Source organism: Myodes glareolus, chromosome 15, assembly GCF_982192425.1.
Source record: "Myodes glareolus chromosome 15, mMyoGla1.1, whole genome shotgun sequence".
In the NCBI taxonomy this organism is placed as follows: Eukaryota; Metazoa; Chordata; class Mammalia; order Rodentia; family Cricetidae; genus Myodes; species Myodes glareolus.
Window position 1 is genome coordinate 22,349,126 of NC_142040.1, and position 24,716 is coordinate 22,373,841.

Below are 24,716 nucleotides of genomic sequence, written 5' to 3' on the forward strand. Positions count from 1 at the left end.
AAGAGGCAAGGTGAAGTTTTAAAAAGACAGGCAAATCTGGGGGACTGTCAGCCAAGGAAGCCTAGCTTGACTTTGCATCTACTGTACTGGCCTGGCGGGAAAGTTCCCTTATGTCAGACACAGCTAAAATGTCCCAGGCTTCATCGAACCATAGATGAAAAGCCAGGAGGGGCTGGAGAGGTAGTTCAGTTGGTAAAGTGCTTGCCACATAATCCCTGAGTTCAGATATTTAGGATCCATATAAAAATCAAGGTATGATGATGTGAATCTGAAATTCCAGTACTGAGGAGCAGAGAGAGGCAGACTCCTGTAGCCCATCGGCCAGCCAGCCTAGCTGAATCCGTGAGCTCCAGATTCAGCATGACACCCTGTCGCAAAAACAGTAAGGTAGAGAGTGACCTAGAAAGACACTCAAAACAACTTCTGGCCTCCACAGGCACCCATATTTGAGTTTGTATGCATATGTGCACACACCCATACGAACATGTACACAAACACATGAAAATAGCCAGGCAAAACAGGTGTTAAAATGAGGCTTCCTACAAAACCCTTCTGCTTGGTTCATTTCACATCCCCACAAGACGTCAATACAGAATCTACGACCCGCCTGTGATAGCTTAGTCATTTAGTCATGGCTACTGACTCTCACCCCATAATTGTGGTACCTTTTATTATTTCTTCCAAGAACATTATTTCATGTTTTCCTCCAGGAATAAAGACCATGTTCTACAAAGCCACCAAGCTCAACACATATTTTCATATGTTCAATATGAATAAAATTCTTGCTTCATTCTTTCTCCTTAATCAGCTCTCGCTTAAAAGCTTTTGTCTTTAACCAAAATACATATGCCTCTAGGAGCAAAACCCATGGCTTCCCATAGTATGAAAAACAAAAAGAGTAATAAACCCCCCTAAGCTCCCTTTTCTCATTTCTCATAGGCTCACAAGCCATCAGTATGGCTCCCATGACCTCCACCGTGGGCCATGTGTTCCGTCTGGCGTGGCATCAGCTCAGTCCTGGTTTAGGATTAAAAATGTGTCCCAGCCACTGACAGGGGTCGGGTGCTGTGGACCAGGGAGGGGAGACAGCATAGGCACAGTTCCATTGACTGGTATGGCACTGGCCCATCTTTTTCTACAGACAGCCTTACACTTGGTGCTTTGAGCTGAACTTGCTGCCTCCACTTTAGCACACTGGCCCCTGGGGGGTTCTGTGGCCACTGTCAGCAGCAGAGGCCACAGGTCTTCCATCTTCACAACCACAGTCTTGCAGGCTGGGTCAGCCTCCGCACCAGGGTGCTGTGTGTGGACCCCACTTCACAATCCTTTCCACGGAGGACAGCTGGGCTCCTCCTGTCACGTCTTAGCAAGCTGGGGCTCTTCATGTAAGTTCTCTGACTGATGGTCTAGCTACATGCCTCGTCTGAGTACCCTCATTTTACAGGAGTCTCATGGATGACGAAATCCCCACGCAGAACAAGAATGAATGTTTCTAACTCAGCAGGAATTATTCCAAAGTGATTTCCTTCACAGTCCTTAGTGGAACTTAGGGAGAATACAAGCAAAGAAGGGTAGCTCCTTAATCTTTGATGGGTCCAGGAGATAGGTCCAGGGGTTTGAGGACCTAAGGACAGGGAGGGGAATGAACTCCATTCCATGACAACGGCCATGTCTCATGTTAGCCAGGGCGGGCAGCTTTCTGCTAACAGTTGCATCATTACAGACTGGAGGAGAAGCAACCGTTCCCTTGGACGTGCAGGGCAGGGAAACTGAGGTTTAAAGTTTAGTCGCCACACACATAGTGCACAGAACTGTTAATCTTGGTCTCTCTAGTTTGATAGCTAATTGCCTTTGTTACATGACTCTTCAGTCACAGGTCTCAAAAGTGTTGTCCTGAGCCTGGCTTGTCATCTTACGCCCTGGAACTACCTCACGGCACAAACAGCCTTTCCCCAGAATTCTGGGAAGGTATGAACTTTGCCATGTGCGTACTTCAGCGAGATCAGGATTCCCCATCCTCAGAGTTGTCACGTTCTCTAGGGCACACAGAGTTTCCGTGTTGGAAAGCTTGAAATGTAGAGTGTTCCTGTGCAGGAATGGCTGGGATGGTGACAAGAGGAGCTACTGCTGCAGCCACAGGCTTTGAAAGTAATGGTTTCTGCAGTGCTGTCTACTGTCCTTGGTCTGCGAATCTGGCAGAGCTCAGAGCTGTGATTTTCCAGCAAGCCTTTGAGGCTGTGTGTGTGTGCACACATGTGCTTGTGCATGTGTGTGTGCTTATAAAGGTGCAATTATAATTTTAAACCTTTAATTAAAATATCATAGGTTTCCACAAAATTTGCTCCCCATGTGCTTAAACCCTTTATTTACTAATGCTTGATTATGATCAACTTCACCTGATCTACCCTGCCTTTCTGGCTAGTTCTTCCATTTTACATGACCCTAGGATAATTTCAGGTTCTTGGGCATGAAGGGCAAGCTCTTTGTCCTGAAGCTACACCCCCCCCCAGCCTCTAAAAAACACTATTCTCTCTCTCCCTCTCCCCCTGTTCTTCTGTCTCTCTCTGCCTCTCTCTCTCTCTCTCTCTCTCTCTCTCTCTCTCTGTGTGTGTGTGTGTGTGTGTGTGTGTGATTTCAGGGTCATTTGTTTCTAAAAGAATATTCCTTTACAATTTATACTCTCAGTTTATTGTGATGTGAAAGCCATTTAGGTTCACTTAGACCCACACATTTTAAACTGTGGGTCACAATTGCATATGAGCATATGGATCATGAGAATGTGGGGAGCATTAAACGTTTGATAATAATAAAAGCTTTCTGAATGCACAAACTTGATTCAAAGTCAGCGCATAATAAATGCAGGTGTTCCCAGCAGTACCCACGTGTACTGCATCATGTGACTTCCCTGACACCTTGGGTCAGAACAACAACTTGTGCAGTTTGTGCGGCTCAGACTGCCGTCCATGTGGTGCCAACAAAGCTGCAAGCCACACCTCAGCTCAGATTCCAGGCTGGTGTATGCTATGGATTGGTTTGTTTTCCTGCTCTGATGAAAACATTAATTCTAGAAAAAAAGAATTACTATTTTCCTACCATTGTTCCTCAACATGTTACCTCTGGCCTGTATTATGTCAAGATGTTTGACTTCTGAAGTGAGTAAAATATCAATGATTTTATCGTCTTGTAGCAAAGCCAGCTTAGATCAGGATGGCATGGGCCTTTCTCTTCTTACTCCTTCTAGTTCAAGATGTTCTCAATTAATAGTAGGCCAGTTCTCCCTGAGATTAGAATAACATACTCAAGTCTTAGCAAATCTTCATGAATTCTGGTTTGAATTAGGACGGGATATCTGATAATTTCTGAAATGGTCTCAAACTTACTTCTACCATTTTGTACTATGTATTTTTGTGAACTGGTATTCTCAACATTGATGGTTATAGAATAAAAATATTGATCAACCCTGGAAAACACAGAAAGCGATGTGTTCTGCATATCAAATGCTCAGCCAACATTGAGCCCTTTATGTAAAAGTAAATTCAATTAGTATGCAAATTTGTTGTTGTTTAATACATATCAACAGTATGCAAATACTAACTTCTCTGTATGATGTATTATGGGTAAGTGTTTGACTTATATACCTATTTTCCGGGCCTATCTTGGATAAAAAGAAGTTATGAGTGGAAAGGGCTTGTGACACTCTTAGATTATCCTACAAGGGACAAAAATCCCAGACGTCATGAAGATGGGTAAGTTTCAATGATATTGAATTTAATATTTTTTCACATTTTCAGAAATTTCCATTGACTTTATGAATCTCCATAAAGTCCTTGAATAAATGATTTTCTGCGTCTAAAAAAAGAACTTTTTCCCTCCTTCCCCACCAGAATGGCGAGAAAGAAACCCATCAAGGATAAAACCTTAGAATACTCCCATGTTGGAAGGAGGACAGAATTACACAATCCTCTTCAAGACCCAGCATGGCACTTTTGTACCAATATAGATGAACATCTCCATGATAAAATATTACCCCAGGGAAACAAAGCTGTTTCATCACAAAAGTAACTCATTCAAGGATACTCAACGAAGTCCAAGGCTGGAAACAGCCCAGGGATCCATTAACAGGGTAACAGACTGAAAAAAACAAACAACAAAATAAACAGGAAGATGATACTGATGCACACAGCCCAGACGGATCTCAGAAACCTAGTGAGCAAAAGAAGCTAGACGACAGAGCAAACACTGGACAAAGCTGGAGAACACCTATTCATGTTGTAGAATATTGTAGAATAGGGCCTTGTTGGAGCAGCGAGGGACGGGTGCAGGTGGGGACCGCTATGAAGGGTCTCAAAGAACTTCTGAGAGGGTCAAATTTGGTTGTTTTGTTTTTGACGATGTGGGCATTAGAGGTAAGTTCATAGTCAATCTCAAGAGAAACTATAAGGTCTGTAATTATCTACCTTAAAAACAAAAACAATATTAAACTCTAGTTAATGTGCATGCTGATAGGACAAGCAGTGAGCTACGCTGATGTGCGTGCACAATACTTAGCAGTTGTCAAGCAATTAAAAAAAGGGGGGCGGGGAGACAGTGAAGGACAGCTTCAGGACCACAATGAGAATCACGATGCTAACTGTGGGACTGAAGAAGTGAGTAAATGGCTACTCACTTATATGGCTTCCAACTGTTTTATTAAAAAGTAAACTCTAAAAATTTCTAAACTTCATCACAGTTTTTTTATGTATAAACTTTTCCTAAGAAAGTGTTGCCTAGTACATGCCTTTAATCCCAGCACTCAGGAGACAGAGGCAGGTAGATCTTTGTGAGTTTGAGGCCAACCCATTCAACATCGTGATTCCAGAACAACCAGGGTTGTGTAGAGAAACCCTGTCTCAAAACAACAACAATAACAACAACAACAACAAAAATAACAAAAAAAAACCCTCCACTTCACTTTGGCCTCAGCAATGCATGTGTAACCAGGCAGGGAGATTCTGTCATGGGGCCTGGCTCTGGCTGGCTCTCCAGCTGCACTGTTGAGCACAGGCACGCTACCCTGCGCTCCCAGCGGCAGACTATCCCGGCTGCTTCTCCATCTTCTGATTCTCTGATGCTTTTGCTGTCCCTGCTTTGTACGGGCCAGGTGTCTCCTCTCCGCCTCACGCTGTCCTGCAGGCCTGCTCTCATGTGGCTCCTACCGGGAAGGTTTTTAAATACTCCTTTCTCACCTCAGTCTCTCATGAGGTCAAGGGCTTCGGTCACTTGCTTTCAGTGGATTCTTAGTGATTCAACTCAGTCTGTAACCTTGCATCTCTGTGATTAATCAGTCCCTTGCATCTGGGCTAGAGGTTATATCTAACTTGATTACTATTGTGTATTCAGTGCTAACATTATCTGGGGCATAGTGGCTACTAAATCTGAGATGAATCCATAAGAGATTGGAGTTAACTGGGGTCCTTACCTTACACCTGTGGTGAAGCCATTGTTCTTAATGATTTGACCACCATGCTGGTCTTTGTTAATTATACTCAATACTTCTCTCACTAAAAATAACAGTTCATAAATGGTTTCACAGGAAAACACAGGTAAAGCAATTTCTGTAAAATGTCATTTTTTAAAAGTGAAAAGTAAATATGGTACAGAAAAAAAAATACATCCTTATTCTCTGATAATGTCCAATCGGATCAAGGCGAGCAAGCAAGACCGACAAACATCAGAGCACACCGCCATCCCTGCCCTGGCTCTCTGAGCCTCTGAGAGTGTCTCTATTGCACACTGTACTGTAGCTCTCATCGTAAAATGGATGGCATTTTTTTTAATAAATAAAGAGTTATATATCCATCCACACATCCGTAATAAAATGGGAAGTGAGGGCAATTCTCCTTGGTCATTTTCTTAGCTTGTTTCTCTGCTGCTGTGAAAACACAGATGAAAACCAACCTGGAGAGGAAAGGGCTTATTTGATTCACAGACTGTGGTTCATCACTGAGAGACCACAGGGCAGGAACTCAAGCAAGGAGCCTGGAAGCAGGAACTGAAGTGGAGACCACAGAGGGACACTGCTTATTGGCCTGTTCCCCATGCCTTGCTCAGCCTACTTTCTTGTACAACTCAGGACTGCATGGCAAGAGATGGCATCGCCCACAATAGGCTGGGCCCTCCCACGTCAGTTGCTAATCAAGAAAACGCCTCTCAGACAGACATGTGCCCAGGCCAATCTGACGGAGGCAAATTTTCACTTGAGGTTCCCTCTCCCCAGGGGCCTCCAGCTTGTCTCACATTGATGAAAAATAACCAGCATAGGCATTTAAAATAATGCTGGCTTTGATGAAGGGAAGCAGTAAACAGATGGTTAGGATGAGCAAAGATATTTGTTTAAATAACCAGGGTAGCTCCCCGAGTCGACTTGCTAAACCATTTTAAAAACACGCACTCTTCTTCATTTACTACAAACTCAAGGCTTTCTTGGATGTGACAGGAGTCTGATTAACCAAGCTCTAGCACTGGGTGCAGGGATCTGATGACGGGAGCTGGGTCCCTGGAGACCCTCCTTCATGTGCACCGAATCAAATGACAGTAAATGGCATCGCGGAGACATCTTTGATCACCCCCTCTCCAGTGAAAACACCGTGATGAGCGTTTTCTCCAAAACAAAAGGCTCTGATGCACAGATCAAAGATCCTTTCTCAGTCTCCTGTAGTTTCAAAATCCACTCGCAGATTCACATGTCTCAAAACCCCTGCCGGAGCAGCCTCCAGCCACGGAACAAGACGCCTCATCAGCACCCAGGAGCCCAGTTCCTACAGCACAGCTCATTCGCTTTCATGTATTCTGAGTTGGTTCTCAGCCTCCGACAACACCCAACACCAGGACAGAGAGCGGCTTCGGCGCACTGAGGCTGATCCCGGTGTGTGTGTGTGTGTGTGTGTGTGTGTGTGTGGCGCGGGGAGGAGAGACTCATCCCCATAGTTACGACAGTGAACCTAATCGGCAGGGTGACAGTGCCTCTTCCTTTTTATCTGGACAACATTTAAAATGTTACTCCTGTCAAGGCCGCATGCAGTGGGCTGCTATGGATGAAAGGGCACATGGATGTTTAAGTTGACACAAGATTCAAAAGACAAATCCCAAGCTGTCTTCCGGACAGTTACAAATGTCAGCCCAGGACACGTTCACGTTCCTCTGCTGTCCATTATTTTCTCGGGAAAGCTGAAGCATTGCTTCCTTTGCAATGCCACGGTTACACGTCCAGATACTCTAAGTGTCCCTCTGTCAAATGTCCCTGACCTGCCAGACTGGGGGCCACTGGTTCCACATTCTGCACACATCTGGAACCTTTACAGAGATAGGCTTTCATGTTTTTTTTTCTCAGTAAAATACTTTTTTATAGATATATATTTTTATGTATGGGGTGGTTTGCATGTGTGAGTGCGGGTGCACTTGGCGTCCTAAGGAGGGTGTAGAGTCGGCCACCTGCTGTGGATGCGAGGAACTGAACTCAGTCTTCTGGAAGAGCAGTAAGCAGTCTTAGGCACTGAGCCATTTCTCTAGTCCCAGTAATTATTTTTATATATTTTGCTCAATGAAAATGTGTAATGCTACTGTACTTACCCAAGAGTCCCTAAGTCAGGCCTACTGATTTAGTGGACCCAGAGTAGTCAGGACTCTATGAGCCTCATCTGAGGCTGGTCTGTAGGCCTGGGGAGCATGAGGTAACGCGGGGCACGTCATGCTTGGGGTGTGGCCAGAGCATCAGCTACATTGTCAATCCCTGGGAGTTCGTTAGATCTACCAACAACCTCTCTCTGGACTTACAGTCAGAACCTGTGCGTTAATAACCATCTCCGGGTGGTTCATTCCACATCGGAGTTTGAGACCACACTGGAAAAGTAGACAAGTAATAGGCTTGGGGTGTTTTTCATTTTGCAGTATGGAGACAAAGCCCAGGGACTTAAATATGCTAGGCAAGAGCCCTTCCACTGAACTGTTCCCTCTGTCAAAGCCTAACTTCTGGCAACAGATGTTTTGAGCCCTCCCTTTGTAGCTGTAAATATGAGCACTTAGGAGTTTCACCAGGCCTCTGCTTTGTCATGGTGTAAGCAATGGTACCCAGTCCTTCAGGAGACATTGATAAATACAGGGAGTTGTTATGCAAATTGTTGGAGGAAATGCTGGAGGAGGCAGTCTCAAGCAAGAGGGCAAGGGGGTCTGAACGTATTGGTACTGGGATCTGAATCACCAAGAACCCTCCGCACCATCGTGACAGATCTCCAGCCCAGGAAAGCACCTCCTTTGCCTTTCAATTCTACCAGAGCCTCTGTCTCTTAGATGGTATTCATCCCCCTCAGTGTGGGTTAGCCTTTGGCTCTCAGTTCACTGACTCAGATCCCATCTCTGTCTACCTCCCTACCAGACGTACCCAGAGAGAGCTATCCAGGAGTTCTTTAACGTAGACAAATTGACATCTAAAATTAACACTCGCCTTCTTTTGAGGGTAGAATAAGACAGGATTGTGAAATGCCTGGAAGGTGTGCCAAGACAGTGAGGTCCTACCCTATAGTTTCTGACCCAGTAGTGGGGCTGAAACTCCCCAAGGTGAAGCTGAGAGTGCAGAGAATCTGTGACCTGGAGGGTGGGATGGCCTGTGACCTGGAGGGTGGGATGATCTGTGACCTGGCAGCTGGGATGATGCCAGCCTCTCTGATTTTCTCTTTCATGGCTGGATTCTGTTTTTCAGAAATCTGGATTTTGTGACTTATTACATTTCCTGTGACCTCATTTCCCCTGGAGCTCAAAGCTGAGTTCTGGTGGGCTGGTTTCCTGAGAGGAGCACACACAGCAGGACACTTGGGAGGTCCTCCCTTTAATGCTGTCCTTCCTCCAACGAGGCCCCGTCACTGCTCGGCAACAAGAAGAAATTATGTAGAACAGGCTTAGGAAGAAATTTCTCTTTGCCTAATGTTTTGTTCTTAAAGAATTGTCAATGCCAAATGAGACTTTTGCCAAATAAAGTATAAACCCATGTGCCTGCTAGACATTGTCGGGAGAATGAGGGAACTGCAAAGATCTAATGCTTTCCGAGTCCTAATGGCACTGAGGCTTCATTCCGCTCTGATTGACACACACTAGAAGTGAGCCTCAAGACCAGGGCTTTATAAATCAGGTCTCTGGAGCTAGCGAGCAGGCAGAGCCAGTGCACCGCAGTGAGTAATGAGAAGCTAGCAGCAAAAGACAGTTTTGTGGTTCTGTGACCCAAGCTTCTGAAAACATCCTTCATCAGATTTTCTGCTTACATCTTGTAAGTAATCACCCCCAGAATCAAAAGGCATGCCTAATTATCCCTCTTCTTCTAATTTAACTCAGACATATTTTCTGGGCTTATGAAGCAAAGATATAGGTTCTATTTACTGTCTACAAGAAGACAAAACCAGGCGTGTCACCTCGTGAGCCTGCTCATCCAGGAAGTGATTTGGTGATACTCTATGTTAGGCCAGGCTCCAGTTACCAAGGGCATAGCAGAGAGCATGTGGCTCCCAAAGGGCGAGGAACCAAAAGTGAACCGGAAGCACCCACAATCCTGACAAAAGAAACTGAACCTCACACTTAGCCACTTGCTCCTTGGAATGCTGCAGCCATTCCTAGTTGGTGTGAGGGCTGGCATTCACAGTCAAGAAATGCTAGGACATGGTGATGGCTTGCCCTGTTTGTTCTAGAAATGCTCCCCTAGAAATGCAGGCAGCATTGATAATTTCTAGGCATTGCATCAAATCCATGTGGTCCAAATTTCTACCACCTGCCAAACACAAGCATCACCCAAGCACAAGCAAGAGCCTCCTCACTAGAATCTGGGGGGTCTGGGTGATAGGATGCAGAGACTGGGTCATGGATGGGAGCCAGCCCAGTCAGTTGGCATTCTGACTTTAAGTAGAGCTGGACTTTATTGTTGTTTTGTTTGTTTTTGTCTTTTTAATCCCAACTTTTCAGTGTTACAGACACAGGCATCACTGTGCTGAAGATACGCCAGAATATTCCATTTAGAATTCATGCTCCAAAGCAAGGATTAGAGAACTTCTTGTTAAAGCTATCCAGGTAACAATTTATTTGGATCATTTGGATGGGTCACCTGTCTACCCTGACACTGTCGGCTAGGGCTATGTGCATTGAATCTTTATTATTAAAAGCCTCCATGAGACACACCCCTGGGACAAAGCTGGTCCCCATGACAAGGCAGGAGATCTATGTACGAGAGAACAGTGGGTACAAATCCAGGAGATTGTTCATCACCCCGCAACAAAACTGCCAGCAGAGATATCCAGAAATATAGCCAGAGGCTTTGTCAATGGCCACATCACTGTGCCTACACCTCACCCTCACATAAATAGTAGTGGTTTTTAAAGGGTGGATGGAGAAATCTGCTGTCTCCTCTGGCAACAGCTTCAGTTTCTAAAATGTCACATTGCTATGAAACTTCTTAAGATTTAGAGAGTCCAAAGTGGAGAGGGTATGTGTGGGACTCTCTGGCTCTGTGCAGCCTGCAGGCACCTAATGATCCTAACTCACATGTCACAGAAGGAGGAGGCTGAGGCTGAATGGCCATGGCACTTTTTCAAATGCACAAAAGTAGCCAGAGAGAGGGAAGAACAGAACACACGTACACACCGCCTTTCCCCCAGGCTCCAGTGCTCAGGGAATAGCAAATATTCGATATTTTTCTCTTAATTTCTATAAAACATGTATGTTTAAAGCAAAATATCAACACTATCTGATGAAGTATCTATCTATCTATCTATCTATCTATCTATCTATCTATCTATCTACTATTTAGATATAATATATACAAAAACTATAGTGTAGTGAATAGGTCGATAGGCATCAACCAGGTCTTCTAACACAAAGACTTTATGTTCGACATGATTTGGTGGACAATTAGGTTAAGACCACTCTGGAAAGTTAAAGCTGTGTACGGTAATTCTAAGTAATTCTGTATTGTTAAGCAATTCTCAATAATCCCGCCTCATTGAAAATAAGATATAACCAAAATTCAAAAGATTAAAGAATCACATTTTAAAAATTGTTCAAATAAGGTAAAAGAAAGTCTGCATAAAGGAATAGAGAAATGTAACAGAAGAACACACAGAAAGAAATGGTGAAAAGACAAAGCTGCTGCTAATGTGAAGAATATGATAATTGCTTTCATCTAACTGAGACTGATAGAACGTTCCACCTAACAAAAGAAGAACACAGCCTTTTCAAAAGGAATCTCTTTGAAATGCTGGCTGAAACAGACCTGTATTTGGCCCAAACAAAAGATTTCAATAAAGTTTAAGTGGATTCAAACAGCAAAAAGTATGTTCTCTGACAATAAGTGGAAATAAATCAAAAATTGCCAGAAAAACATCTATCATGTGTCTATCTAGAAATTAAACAAACCCAAACTGAAATTTCTAAATAGCCCATGGACCAAAGAAGAAATTAAAAAGAAATCATGCCAAATGGCGGTGGCACAATCCTTTAATCCCAGCACTCAGGAGGCAGAAGCCAACCCAGTCTACAGAGCAAGTTCCAGGTCAGGTTCCAAAGCTACAGAAAAACCCTGTCTCAAAAAACCAAACCAAAGACAAACAAATTATAAAGTATTATGAATTCAAAGAGAATGAGAAATTGAATCCCTTCATGGTGCTGCATACTTTTTCCTTTCCCATGCGGAGAAGGGAGGAGGAAGGCAGGTGTGGCCAGGAGCCCTCCCAGCTCTATCTGTGATAGCTTCCCTTCTCCCATCTACTCCCTGAAATCAAACAGTATCACTGCCTTAGATTTTGAACTTTCTAATGAACCATAAAACAAACAGGTCTTGGAGGCTCACAAACAACATAGCTATATTTCTGGGATACACCCAAAGTAATCGTTTCATAGAGAAAGCAGAACTCTCTGCTTATAGACTGGAAGATTCAATCCTTAAATTCTTGTTTCTCTAACTGCTCTCTAGCCTCAGTGCATGCCTGTAGGGTAAACATTACCAATCTAATTCTGAAAGTTACATAGAAATGCAAAGAACACATGAAACCAAACCAGAGGAAGAACTTACAATAGCTGACTTCAAGACTTACAGTGGCTAAGAACATACGCAATTGGTGTATGGATTCACAGTCTGAGCAACATAGTGGAAGAGTCTGGAGGCAGACCACTATGTAATTACTTGCTAAAGATGTCAAAATAATTCGGTGGGGGAAAGTACTTCTAATAAATGCCTAAGTTTCAATGATGAGATATCTTTATAGGCAGACACTAAGTTTATCCCAGGTGACACCATGAAAGAAATTCTAGATGCAATGTATACCTAAATGTAAAAATTCAAACTTTAATCTTTTAAAAGAAATACATAATACTTTTAGAACTTGGGGGCAGGCAAAGAAGGCCCCAGAAAGCAGTATCTGTGGCACACGGACATAGTAAGCTTTGTCACATTAGAAACTGTTCAACAAAATATTGTTAAATGAATAGAAAAATAGAGGAAAACATGAGCAAACATATCTGGCAGTGGACTGATGTATAACAAAGATAAACTCAATAATAAATACAACCCAATTAAAATGCCAAAGGTCTCCAATCAGCAGTTTACAAAGATGATAAACAAAAGACCAACAATGCGTGAGAACTTCTCAGTCATCGGTCCCCAGTGTGTGCACAGTATCAGGTACTCTGCAGAGACACACTTACAAACTAAATCCTACACACCGGCCAAGGGCTAAAATTGCTTGCAGCAACACTGACTCTTGACAAGAGCGTATTGGCCTCGCCGGCTCACTGCTTTGGGGACTGTCAAACAGAAGAACTTCTTGGGAGGAAAGAACTGGCAGTTGCTTATAAAGCAGACACGCACCGAATCTGCGACTCAGTGAGTAAGCTACTGGCCACACTCCCAAAGGAAATGAAAATCATTTACAACAACGCAAGTAGAAGAATACATAGAAGGCTTCTTCACAACAGCTCAAGAATAGACACAGCTCAGGGGCCACCAATAAGACCACAGATAAACCGGCACGTGTTCACAACAGAATACTATTCAGCGATAATAGTTGATTAGTGAGCTGGGCAGTGGTGGCACACGCCTTTAATCCCAGCACTCGGGCTGCAGAAGCAGGTGGATCGCTGTGAGTTCGAGGCCAGCCTGGTCTACAAGAGCTTGTTTCAGGACAGGCACTAAAAAGCTGCACAGAGAAACCCAACAAAAAAAAAACCTGATTAGTGTATGAGGCCCATCATTTAAAAAACGCTTCATACAGTATGTACATATTATATGACTCTGTTTATTCGATGATAGAGTAGGGAGGAACCAGATGGTTGGAGGGGTAGAGCTCAGTGTGGGAAGAGGAAGGAGTGAACTTCTAGATGCCAGTGATGTGCTTTGCCTTGTGAGGGGCACACAGGCACGTTGTCAGAGGCCAGGCAGAGAGGCACACTTACAATCTATTGATTCCTTTCTATGTTCCGGATATCCAAATGACAGGCATCCACTGTAAGGGGGACACTTCATGGGAAAAACTAGGTCATTCTCTCCCACCATAGGGGAATTTAGACTTGAAACAGGGTACTACATGGATTGGCATGCTAGAGTAGAGGCTCTGGGGAGAAAGAGGAGGAGGCCAGGTTACAGGAGGGCCAACGGGCCATATGCTGGGACTTAAAGCCCGGACAGACTTCAGAGTCTGCAAGGGCCAGGTTAAATTTGAAAGAAGAAAGTAAATGGTCTAAGTGTCAAGTTGAAGAGATGACACTGGGTGGGAGTGGGGCACACCAGGCAAGAGGTGAGCCTTTAGCTTAAGGGTTCTGGAGAAAACAGAGGCCCTTCTCGTAGAGGCCTGGGGGTGTCAGAGCCCAAATAGGAAGCCATACTTCCTTCCGGAAATGTCGCTACTGACAACAGAGGGTTAAAGGTCAGATTCCCAGGAACCCAAGTGACTTCCATACCTAACGTTCCTTATTCTCCTGTAAGAACACAGAGGTTGCAAAGTTTACCCTTGTCTCACTGGTCCCAGCCAGAACACTGGAGCCGACAATCATAGTAGCCAGGGGGTGGGCTCAGCAATAATAGCGATGTGTGGACCGCTATGGCCACCAAAGCCGCCCACTCTCTTGCCTCGTCGTAACTGTGACGCAGGGCCTTTAGGAGCCTCAGGGAACCAGAAAGCTCTCCAGGCTGCTAAATGAATTTCTAAAATCAGAGGCTAAGGTCACAGCCAGAAAGGGCGCTGCAGGTCTGAGCTCGTGAGCTCAACCGCAAGATCGCAGCCTACGGCACAAGGCCGGATTCGCAGGCAGGCTGTGGTACCAGTTCCTTTGCTCCCCAGCTTCCGGCAGGAAGAACGCAAGCATTCATCAGAACAGTGGCTCAGGCCTGCAGGCCTGCCCACCACGATGTTCCCAGGCTCCTCCCTGCAGGCCACGTCACCCCCACACAGCAAAGGGCCACTCTGGGACAGAACTTGGGTGTTCCTGTCAACCGCCGTGACATTTTTGTCAGTGTTGGGCCGTTTATAGACAACAGTGATCCTAAAGATTGCACGAACTGATGACATTTGTGACCCTCTCTTGTGCGCATTCGCGCTGTGACATTTGCACAATGACAAAATCAGCCAACGGTCTAGCTCTCGGATGTGTCATTTCTTTAAGTGCCATGTGACTACGTACACAGAATTCTGTGCTTCTGCAGATAATAGGGCAGACAGTTTGTCACCTGGATGGAGCCCGGCAGTGACAGGCAGAGAAATAAGATTTGGAGTTTCAGCCCTGTAGCCTCCTAAAAAATGATTTATTAAAGATAATTTTAAAAAACAATACTTTTAATGCCCCAAAGGGTTATGGGTGAATTTTTCAAATTTAAATTAAACAGCAAACTAAATAAATCCCACCCACGCCATTTTCTTCCCTGTCATACATCACAACTATGAAACATTAATGGAGAAAAGAAATGAAAAACCCAAACACCTGTCGGCTGAAGCAGACAGTGGGCTTGGAGAGAGATGAGGGAGGGGTTGGTTCTACGTCTGTGTTGTCAGGTCAGGCATGGGAGAAAGAGACATGTTGGGGCCTGTAACCAAGGCCATGGAGAAGCAGTGTTTCAGACAATAGCCATTGCTTTCCAATGCTTCTTGAGGGCTAGGGACATCGCAGGCAGGGGCTCAACCATGGTGTTCACCTACTCAGTCAAAAGAGCCGTCTCCCTCGTTGGCCTGCTGTAAGGCTAAACCCAGCATAGGCTCATCTCTTAGGCCTGAGGCATGACACAGGGTCCTGGGCCCCAGGAACCATTTTTGGGAGCCCAGTGGAATTTTTTTTTTCCTTGGATGCATTTACCCCACAGTTATTTTTCATGCCAAGTCCCAGGAGGAAGGCACACAGATAATGACACCATGGTCCCTGTCCAGGACATTTTCTCAGTGCCTACTCCCCGCTGTGAGTAGAAGAAACCAGTGACCCCTCCCTTAGGCTGCACGGCTATGGTCTTCCCCTCCCCCATCATCTCCAGCAGGAAGTGCCCTGATCACACCTGATCACAGCCTGGGATGATTAGCCTCCTCTTAGCTTGGAGGTTTCACCCAGGGAATACAATGGAATCCCTTGGGAAAATCTCAGGGATCACCTTGTCCAGCCTGCACCAAGACACCCTCCCTCAGAGCCCCTGGGACACATGCATCACCACATTGTCCTTACTTTCAACTCTCCAGGTAATTGCAAAATGTGGCCACGGAGAAGACCTGCCATATTAGCTCCTCAGCACACGGCAGCCTTTGTCCTCCCTGGTACCTCCCTGGGCCAGTGTTCTGCGGATAAGCCCCTAAAGTCTTCTAAAGAGTCCTTCCCAGGATGCTTCTCATGGTCCTCCACAAATCCCTAAGCAGCCAGAGTGCTGTACATCCATGACTTCTTTTCTTCGCCCCTTAGGTCTGGTTCACTCATGGTGTAAAGTCCCTCATAGCACTTGCGGAAGGAACAGCACCCGGGGGACCTAATCTCCCATTACTCCCACTTACCCCAAGCATGAATGTCACACCTGCTACGCCTCCCAGCCCACAGCCATCTGGTATTGACTAACAAATACGAAGGAAAAGTACCAGAGAACCCACTCCATCCACGGTGCTTCTGGCTTTAGGGACACGCTGGTCACAGTGAAAGTTTGTGCACACAGCTTTCTCCAGTGTCCTTGGGCCACACCCTGACTCCAGTCCCCCTAAACAACCAGGACAAGGGGCTAGCCTGAGATTTCCCCAGTGCAGCAGGAGAAACCTAAGGCACAGGAAACCAAATCCACTGTCCCGTGACTGATGCTGGAAGAGCGCATGCTTCTCGCAATTTCGTTTTTAGAAATTATATCTAAGTGAGTCACATGGAAGGAAAGGGCCAGAAGCCCATGCATAATCTTCATGGTTATGAATGCTGCGCTGACTACCATTGGAACCAAAGGCGCTTTATGCAAAAGAGAAGATAGCGCCATGGTGCAGGTTTCAGGTGTGCACTGGCCACACATTGCTCAAGTACGATGAGGTTGTACTGTGCTTTGGAGGCTAACACGTGTGTGAGCGCTTGGTCCCCAGTTGGTGACAGTGTTTGGAGGATTGGAGAACCTTGAGGGAGTGGATCCTTACTGGAGCAAGTGATTCATCAGAGGTGAGCAATCTTGTAGAGCCACACCATACTTCCTGTCTCCTCTTCCTGTTTTACCACCGGGTAAGGAGGTAAGGAACATTCTTTTCCATGTGGACTGTATCTCTTCAAACTGTTAGCCAAAACAGGCCCCACCTCCCTCGCTTCCTGTCTGGTATCTTGTCACCGAACAAAAAGTAGCTCCTGACAGAACAAATTCTGCAATGCTTCAATCAGCAGTGGCAATGTTCAGCATACGCCACTGCATGCTGGCGAATACCTTGAGTGAGTTGCTCCACGGCTCCAGCTTTCCCTCAGAGAGACCTCTGTGGACAGTTAGTTAGCTAACTCCCTTCCTCAGCCTTCCACATCTCCACATTGCTTGACAGTGACCTTTTACACACATCACAGAGGTAGGCCTCCATCCACACAGCGATCGACTTTAGTCCCAACATCCAGAGACAATCGCCACGGTCGTGAAGCCCTTAGAGTCGGACGTGTAGAGATGCTGGTAAAGGCAACAGGTAGCCCTAGCCTGAGTCCCAAGTACCTTCACAGTTTTAAACTTCCCACTCCCACTCAGCAAAGAATCTAGCCAAGCCTGGCCACGTCCTCTTCTCTTGGTCTCTGCAGGGAACTATCCTCTCCATAGAGACACATTCCTGCCACACTTCAAACCTGCACCTCAGTCAACACCTCTTCATGACGTCATCCCCTGCTTCCCACCCTGAGAAGACTTCAAACAAGGCCATGTCTTCCTTTAGAGCCACATGTCTAACTATTTGGGGTTAAATCCCGACTTTGTCACTTAGACTATGTGACATCTGGATGTATTTCTTGACTGCTCCAAACCTCAGTTTCCACATTTGTCAAAAATGATGACCTAAGAGGACTAAGAGTCCTAAGAGGACTGTGATGAAGATGCCAGGAGACAACACATGGCAACCAAGCCCTGGCAGAGTAAGGACTAAGAAGTGTCAGGACAGGTAGGCACAAGCTTCCCAAAAGCCTCATTGGCCAACTCAGTGAGTTCAGTCCTAGAGGAGTTGAGGACACAGGGACCTATCACATGCCATGATAGAGGGTAGATAGATAGACATATCCCCTGTAACTATGCATCGCTTGCTTCCTAGATGTCTTGGGGACTCATAGGTCTTTCACAATGAGGACCAGACCCTGGAGGAGGATGACCATGACATGCAGGAAAAGGCTTAATCAGAGGCTCACTGCAAAATGCAGGCGCCTTCATCTAAATCTATCATAATTTCACAGGTATAAAGGGAAGTTAATGAATTCTAGCCAAGGCGACTTTGTAAAAACAACCACATTGTAACACATCCTTGCCAGTTATTGGCACCGGGTCTGCAGCGGCCTTTTCAGCACAATGGCAGATCTGAGCTGTGTCCTTATAATCTCCCCAGACCTTGATTTAAAAGCTGCACGTAACACATTGTTTCTAAATACTACAAAAATTAAAAGACCCCTTTTGTAAATGCTACTGTAAATTAGAGCAACTGATTCTCATATAAAATGCTTTTGTTGACATTTTCCCTTGGCCTGTAATGTGACCAGCTGACAGCTGAAACTGACGGTGGCATTCAGTGTGAGTGTTAGCTGGTATTTTCATTTACATGAAGGAATAACACGTCCAGACCTTAGCAGGTACTTCCTGTGAAGCGGAAGGCTCCTGACAGGTTGGCTACTTTGCAACAATACAAGTTTCCATATGTTATATAAAAAGTAAGTGAGCAAAACTCTCTGATTTTCAGGTCTTAGCTGCTGCTTTAAGAAGCCAACACCGATCTGTACCTTGGGGTCTCTGTCTCTCTGTCTCTGCCCCCTTCCTGTCCCCTTTGCCATGCAATGCATTTTCTTGACATCAGACTTCTGAACCTCACAAAGCCTGTCACAACCAGCTTTACCAGCCATTGCCACCACCAGACTACAACTTTACCAGCCACTGCCACTACCAGACTAAAAATGTTTTTCCTTCTCTGAGCCAAGACGTTCCATGCACACAGTCCTACCAGGCACTCCCACAGTACCACCAGTGTCCCTTCTGTGTCCCCTTCCCTGCTGGAGGTTCTGTGTCCTGTACCCTCAGCGCCTCCAGCAGATCAGGCTCCCCTTTCAGTGCTCAGGGGTTGCCTGTTCAAAATGTGCTTTCCTGAGATCAGAGGCCTCCCTTAACTAGTTCCATATAAATAAATATATACGAAAGCTAAATGGAAAAATGTGAAAACGCTTGTTGATCTAGTGGCTTTCCCAAATGTGTCAACAAATATTCCAGGACACCTGCTGTGAGTCACGTACATCCACACTCTGCCTTGTGGCAGCAAGTCAGTGACAGAGAGCACACTCCTCAGTGGGAGTGGCCACCCCCCAGAGGCCCCTGAAGTTGTAGCTGTGGTCGCCTTCTTTCTTCAACTGGAAGGAGTCGCACTTGGATGTGCATCTTGAAGAATAAGCAGATACTGTTTGCGACGTCACACGAGACACAATGGTTTAGATAAAGGGCAAGCTCAACATGGAATCTGTTCGGCAGGGAGAGGCCTGGAGGGCGAAGGAAACGCTCAAGACGGTCTTTTTTAACTTTTAAACCCAGCACAGGTTCTGCTCTTGGAGCGGCGATCAGTTAGCCATCAGCCAGGGCTAGCTGCTGCCCTTGAGTCTTGAAGCCACCCACCTTGGCCAGTAGCTCTCAAACAAGACAGGGCGCTGGGGCCCACCCTGGAGGACATGGACATTCTGACTTCACAGTTTTAACACTGCCCCCTCAAAAAAATTATAATCTGTACCTCACCTCACAGTAAGGCTTTGTCATCGTAGGTCTGGCCACCTTAGCTCTCTTTTCTGCCTCCCGCCCCCCGTTCTCAAGGAAGCTATGTCCACAATGTGGTGTTGACACTCCGATGACCAAGCATCAGTGCCCAGACTGGTGTCACACTGAAGTAGAAACACCGAGGAGGGTATAAGCACTCAGGTGTGGAGAACTAGCAATGATGAAGAGCCCCCCCCCCCCGTGATCAATAGGCCCCGGGACAGTTCAAGAAAGGCTGGCATGGTGATGTCTTCCACACCCCTTTCCTATTCAGATCTGACTAGACCATGGCTGTGCAGTGCTGGGTGCCTGCAGTTTTACACATGGTTTCTTAATTGTGAGAAGGCAAATGAAGCAAGGGGCCTAGGATTTTGCATGCTGTGTGTGGCAGTAAAAAGAGACTGAAGACAGGCTCTGGGAGAGGGCGCAGGGGTGACGTGAAGACAAAGGATGTCCAGAGCCTGTGTCACTGGGTAAGTCTGGGCAATGTCTGGAAAACTGAGGCTGGAAGTGGCCTAAGCAAGTGGAAAATGCAGGGAAGAAATTTATCTTCTACAATTAAGGTCAGTGAATGCCTCCTGTAGAGAGTCAGACAGTAAATACTGGAGGTTTTGAAGGCCCAGGCTCCTCCATGTCCCAACAGACACCTTCTCCAGTCTTCCAGACCTGGGGTTTGATGCCTGTCCAGTTTAAGCTTTCTCTCCCTCTGGCCTACACTTTATTTAATCTGTTTACCTGTCTCTGGCCCGTGGTTTCTGGGTGCCTGTGATGAACAGGTATCTGGCGAGACTCTGGGGACAGCATCTGTGAAGGGGACAGGCCTGTGCAACAGACATACCTTGCTGAGATTCCCAGCCTTGGCAGAAAGGGCTCAGAGACAAATAAAGAATCTTTGCTGATGACAGACATGGCCAGAAGTGAACTGCCTGGCACACAGTTTCAGTCCCTGTTCAAATGCCAGCCCACGGGTTGATCCTGACGTCAGAGCTGGACCCCAGAAGCAGCACCTCGGAAGGAACGCCTGCAGACAGCCTGCTCCGCTCCAAGAGCCCTCCCCAGCCCAGAGCTATCTCCCTGGCTCCAGCCTTCTTTGGGGAGAAAGAAAAGTACTGTAGCCAGCCAGAGGGACAAGTTGCTTTATTATTGGAAAATCTAAGAGTCTCTCAGGCCTGTGCTACACCATTAGGTGACGTCAATAGCTCAGGAGATCCAAGCTCTGTGTTTTCACTCTTCTCAGAACAGCAACTGATTCATGGTAGCAAAGGGGTTTCTATTTAGAGCTGCAGAGGGGAGGCGGCCTCCGTGTCCTGGCATCCTATGCTAATGGCTTGCCCGCTCTCTGTGGGCAGCAGGCAGAGTTCATGGGAGGCCAGAACCGAGATGCTCTACTTCATCTAACTAACAGCCCTAGGCCTACTGTGTGCTGTCAGCTGGGCATGCAAAGCCTGTGACATTGCTAGAGAGGGGGGCAGTCAGCACACAGCTAGCTGTGACAACAGGGACAGAGGCAAAGCAGGAGAGGGGCTTTGGGGGTCTGGGGAAGAAGGAGCACTTCAAGATTCTTGGGTTGAGTCATGAAGGACAGGTAGGATGGGGAGTGGGGGATGTGGAGGTACAGGGATGGGTAATAGGGGCTCTGGAAGTCGCTTCTCTAGATGGGAAAGACAGGAATGAGGGGGAGTGAGGAGGAGAGACTGCCTGACTTTCAGCTCCATCCCCTGCTAAAATGCAAGGCCATGAACTGATATTGATGTTGCACAGAGCCTGCCATGGCTTCTGTGAGAGACGGGCATGCTGGATTTTGGACACGAGTTGTACCTGCTTAATTTCTGGCATGAGAATGAATGACACTAAGTCTCCCTGTCCCCTCTGTGGGTTTACAGACTGAAAATGGTGGCCGGTACCACTTCACACGTATACGTAAGTCCATCTCTAAAGGGATACCCGGATCCCATGTCCCCCTCCCTTTGCTTATTGCCTCTCATGCAAACCTCTTTCTTGCTCATGATATGTCTCCGTGTGGCTGTTTGATGATGTTTTTTTCTCCAGTGACAGTGCATTCGCGTCCTTTCCAAGTGGGTGCTATCAACAAAGTCATTCCTGACCCTAGATTAGGTACCCAGTGGCAAAGGATGCTTTTTGGGTTGGACTCAAACTTCTGAGCCAAACATATGACCACAGATACTTTTGACATTTGGGACTCCGTGAAGGTCACATGATCTGGCCCCTCTTTCCCTCCAGGAGTCCTCTCTAGGAGGAGCCCTGGGGGCTTATATCTTGCTTCCAGTTCAACTCGTCATCTGGCCACACCCACATTGCCCCTCATCATCCCCACTATGTGAGGAAAGGATGGATTAAGCCCTAGGTGCCTTTGAAATTCCTAAGAGACACTGTTCCTTCTTAGAAAATCAAAATCAAGCATCATAGTTTATGCATTGAAAGTAGCTCATTGACAGCCGTATTTATTTCATACTTCCTAGTCCATAAGTTATAAGGTATGAGATGGAAACTCCAGGATCAAATAGAAAAATATAAACCACATAAAACCACTTCCAGCAATACTGGAACATTATAAACTACCTGCAGGCATTTTTAAACCTAAAACCGTGCTAAGTTTCTGTTACTTCAGAAGACAGCATACAAAAGGCACTGCTCTCCACGACGTAATGTAAGAAGAAATTCACAGTACTGATTTGGAATGGTTCTTATTTTGGCTGTGAGCTGGAGGAGTGACTGCTCACATGCATATATACTTTTCATTTGTTTAAGAAATTAAGATAGGCAATGGAACGTTTTTCTTTTTGGTTTTGAGGAAGAATCTTATGTCCCCATAAAATGTATTAGCCTGGAGAGAGCCATGAGGCATAGCGTAACCAAAGCACACTCTTAACAGAGTAAGACAGGCTTGTGGAGAACTGGAAAAAAAACACAAAAACCTGCCAGAGGCTTCCCCATCCACCTTCTTCGATAGCAGTTAGAAGAAACTATGGAGAAAGACAAGCAGAGAACAGGGCGAGGATGACGCATGGGCAAGCTGACAGAGCGGCAGAGGACACGGGATACTGTACCTGCTTGTTATTGTCAGTGGTACAGCACAGCTTCTTGAGGGAGACAAAGTGCCTAATTTTCCTAATGACATAAACAATCGGTGGTTAGTGAGGGGGGAAAAGGAGGAAGCAATCAGGCAGCATAGGGATACGGCAAGGCTCCTCAAAGCTGACTGCCAGGCCCTTCCCAGAGCAGATCTGGTCACAGAACTACATTTGCCTGCAGGAGCCTGGCTTCTCTGCCATCCCCTCCTCCCGCATGGGCCTGCCGTTCTTCAGCTGCCTCCTCGATCTCTTCAGGAGAGACTGACCTGCTACCACAGCAAAACTGGCTTTAATCCTACTGACAACAAATATTTCCTTGCTTACACGGAAAGCAAAAGACTCATTTGGATGGTGACCAAATTTCACGGTTGCTGTTTTTCTTTTAAACATCCTATACGGTGTGCTATGGTTCACTTTAACGATGACACTGAGGTTTTTCTTTTAGGCATCCTAGTTTGCACACTGCGGTCCACCATAAAGATGGCATTTTTTTTTTGTTTGTTTGTTTGTTTTAGCCATAGGGGGAAAACATCCCTTGATTAAAAAGTCACAAACTGAATCTAGGAACTTAGCCCATGGTCTTGTTCATTATCACAAGGGCACTAGGACCATAGACGCCAGGTGCACCAACCTAGTGCAAGTCAGCTCCAGGTAGATCCTCACTTGGGAGTAACGCTGTGGAACAGACTGTGTGAGACTGTACACCCAGAAGCCTTCGGGCACCCCTTCCTCCCCCTCTCCATCTCATCCTTCTTCCTGGCTCACTTTCCTCTGCAGGGTTCTCTGATGAGAACATGGGGAAAGACTGATGGATCCCATAATATGAACATCACCCAAGCAAGAAGGGGTAAAACGTCCACATTTTAAAATCAGTATTGCCTCTGAGAGCTCACTGCCTACAATTAGGGGAAACAACACAAAATCATATCTGGATTTAAAAAAAAAAACTTCTTTCTCTCATCTGTCAAATCAGAACAAAAAATTTATTCTGATAGAAATTACCAGGCAATAGTATGTCTCCTCCTCTTTGATTGCCCACTGGTTCTAGTAAAACACACAGAAAAGATTCAGCTTCCTGTTTACAAGAAGACAGTCTAAGAGTGCCCATAAAGACAATGTGACAGTCTCAGGCACCATCTTCTCCCATGGCTCTGTATCGGCCACTGTGGGATCACTAGGCTGAGCTAGCGCCTGCAGGGACGGTAGGTAGCCTCTCCCCGTGGTGGACAAGCCTTGTTTAGGAGCCTGTCACAACCCACAAGCTCCCGAAGCCAGCCAGGGAGGAAATGCCAGAGGAACACTGGGCAGACCTCTCAGGTGACTGAAGAACAGGTTTCAAACTAATCCAGCAAGGAAAATTGGAGGGAAACAACCTTCAAATAGACGGGTGATCTTACGGAGTGGGCTGCTTTTCTATCCTGTGATGATCTGAAATGCACTCGGGTGGTCCTGGAAACCATGTGTGAGAGGGGTTATCTGGTTTCTTGCAATCACTAGCTTATTTTCTTCACCACCATGTCACATGTCCCTTCCAAGGTCAAACCATTAGGTAGTAGTGACCCTCATGCTTTCTGCAAGGCTCATCAGTGAGATTTAGTTTGGAAGCCCATCTGGCACTCTGAGCCTTTCCCCGAACTGTACCTGAGAGAAGGAAAGGGAATCATATGTTTTATTTCTCATGCCCTGCCCCCATGGTTCTCTGATCAGGTGTCACTGGCTCCTGTTCAGATACAACCTGCTGTAGGTTAGCACCTTTAGGACACTCTGGGCCCTTGCATAAGCTCAAAGTCAATATGGAACAAACTGGGGCCTAAAAGAGAGAAGGTTAGCACCCCATGGGCTGAGGGCAGAAGCCAATAGTGCTAGTGGGAGTTCACTTGCCAAGGGGAAGGATAGGCAGAGACCCTGAGAGGTGTTGGGAACAAGGCGGACAACCATGACCAAGCCATAGCTGGGGAGTAGAGCTGGTGCTGCAAGAAAGACCATGAAGAGGAGACAGGGGTGGGGGGAGAGGGAAACCATGTCTGGAGATTGCTGCTGGCCACCTAAGCCCAGGAAAGTACTCCTGTGTGTGTTGTCCTATGGCTTACAATGGTATATCAGTGTGCCAGACAGTGCCCACGAGGGCCTGAGTCCCTATCCACAGCAGAAAGAGTGGAAGAGTT

General features: G+C 46.2%; 1 protein-coding gene across 1 annotated transcript in view; it reads right to left on the bottom strand.

The window, feature by feature from the left end:
• Nucleotides 1-24,716, bottom strand: part of Pde8b (phosphodiesterase 8B) — a 194,514-nt gene that overhangs the window by 34,291 nt on the left and 135,507 nt on the right. Inside the window, 1 exon segment of the mRNA XM_085676845.2 lies at nucleotides 22,528-22,588. Coding sequence (XP_085532971.2) covers nucleotides 22,528-22,588 — 61 coding nt within the window.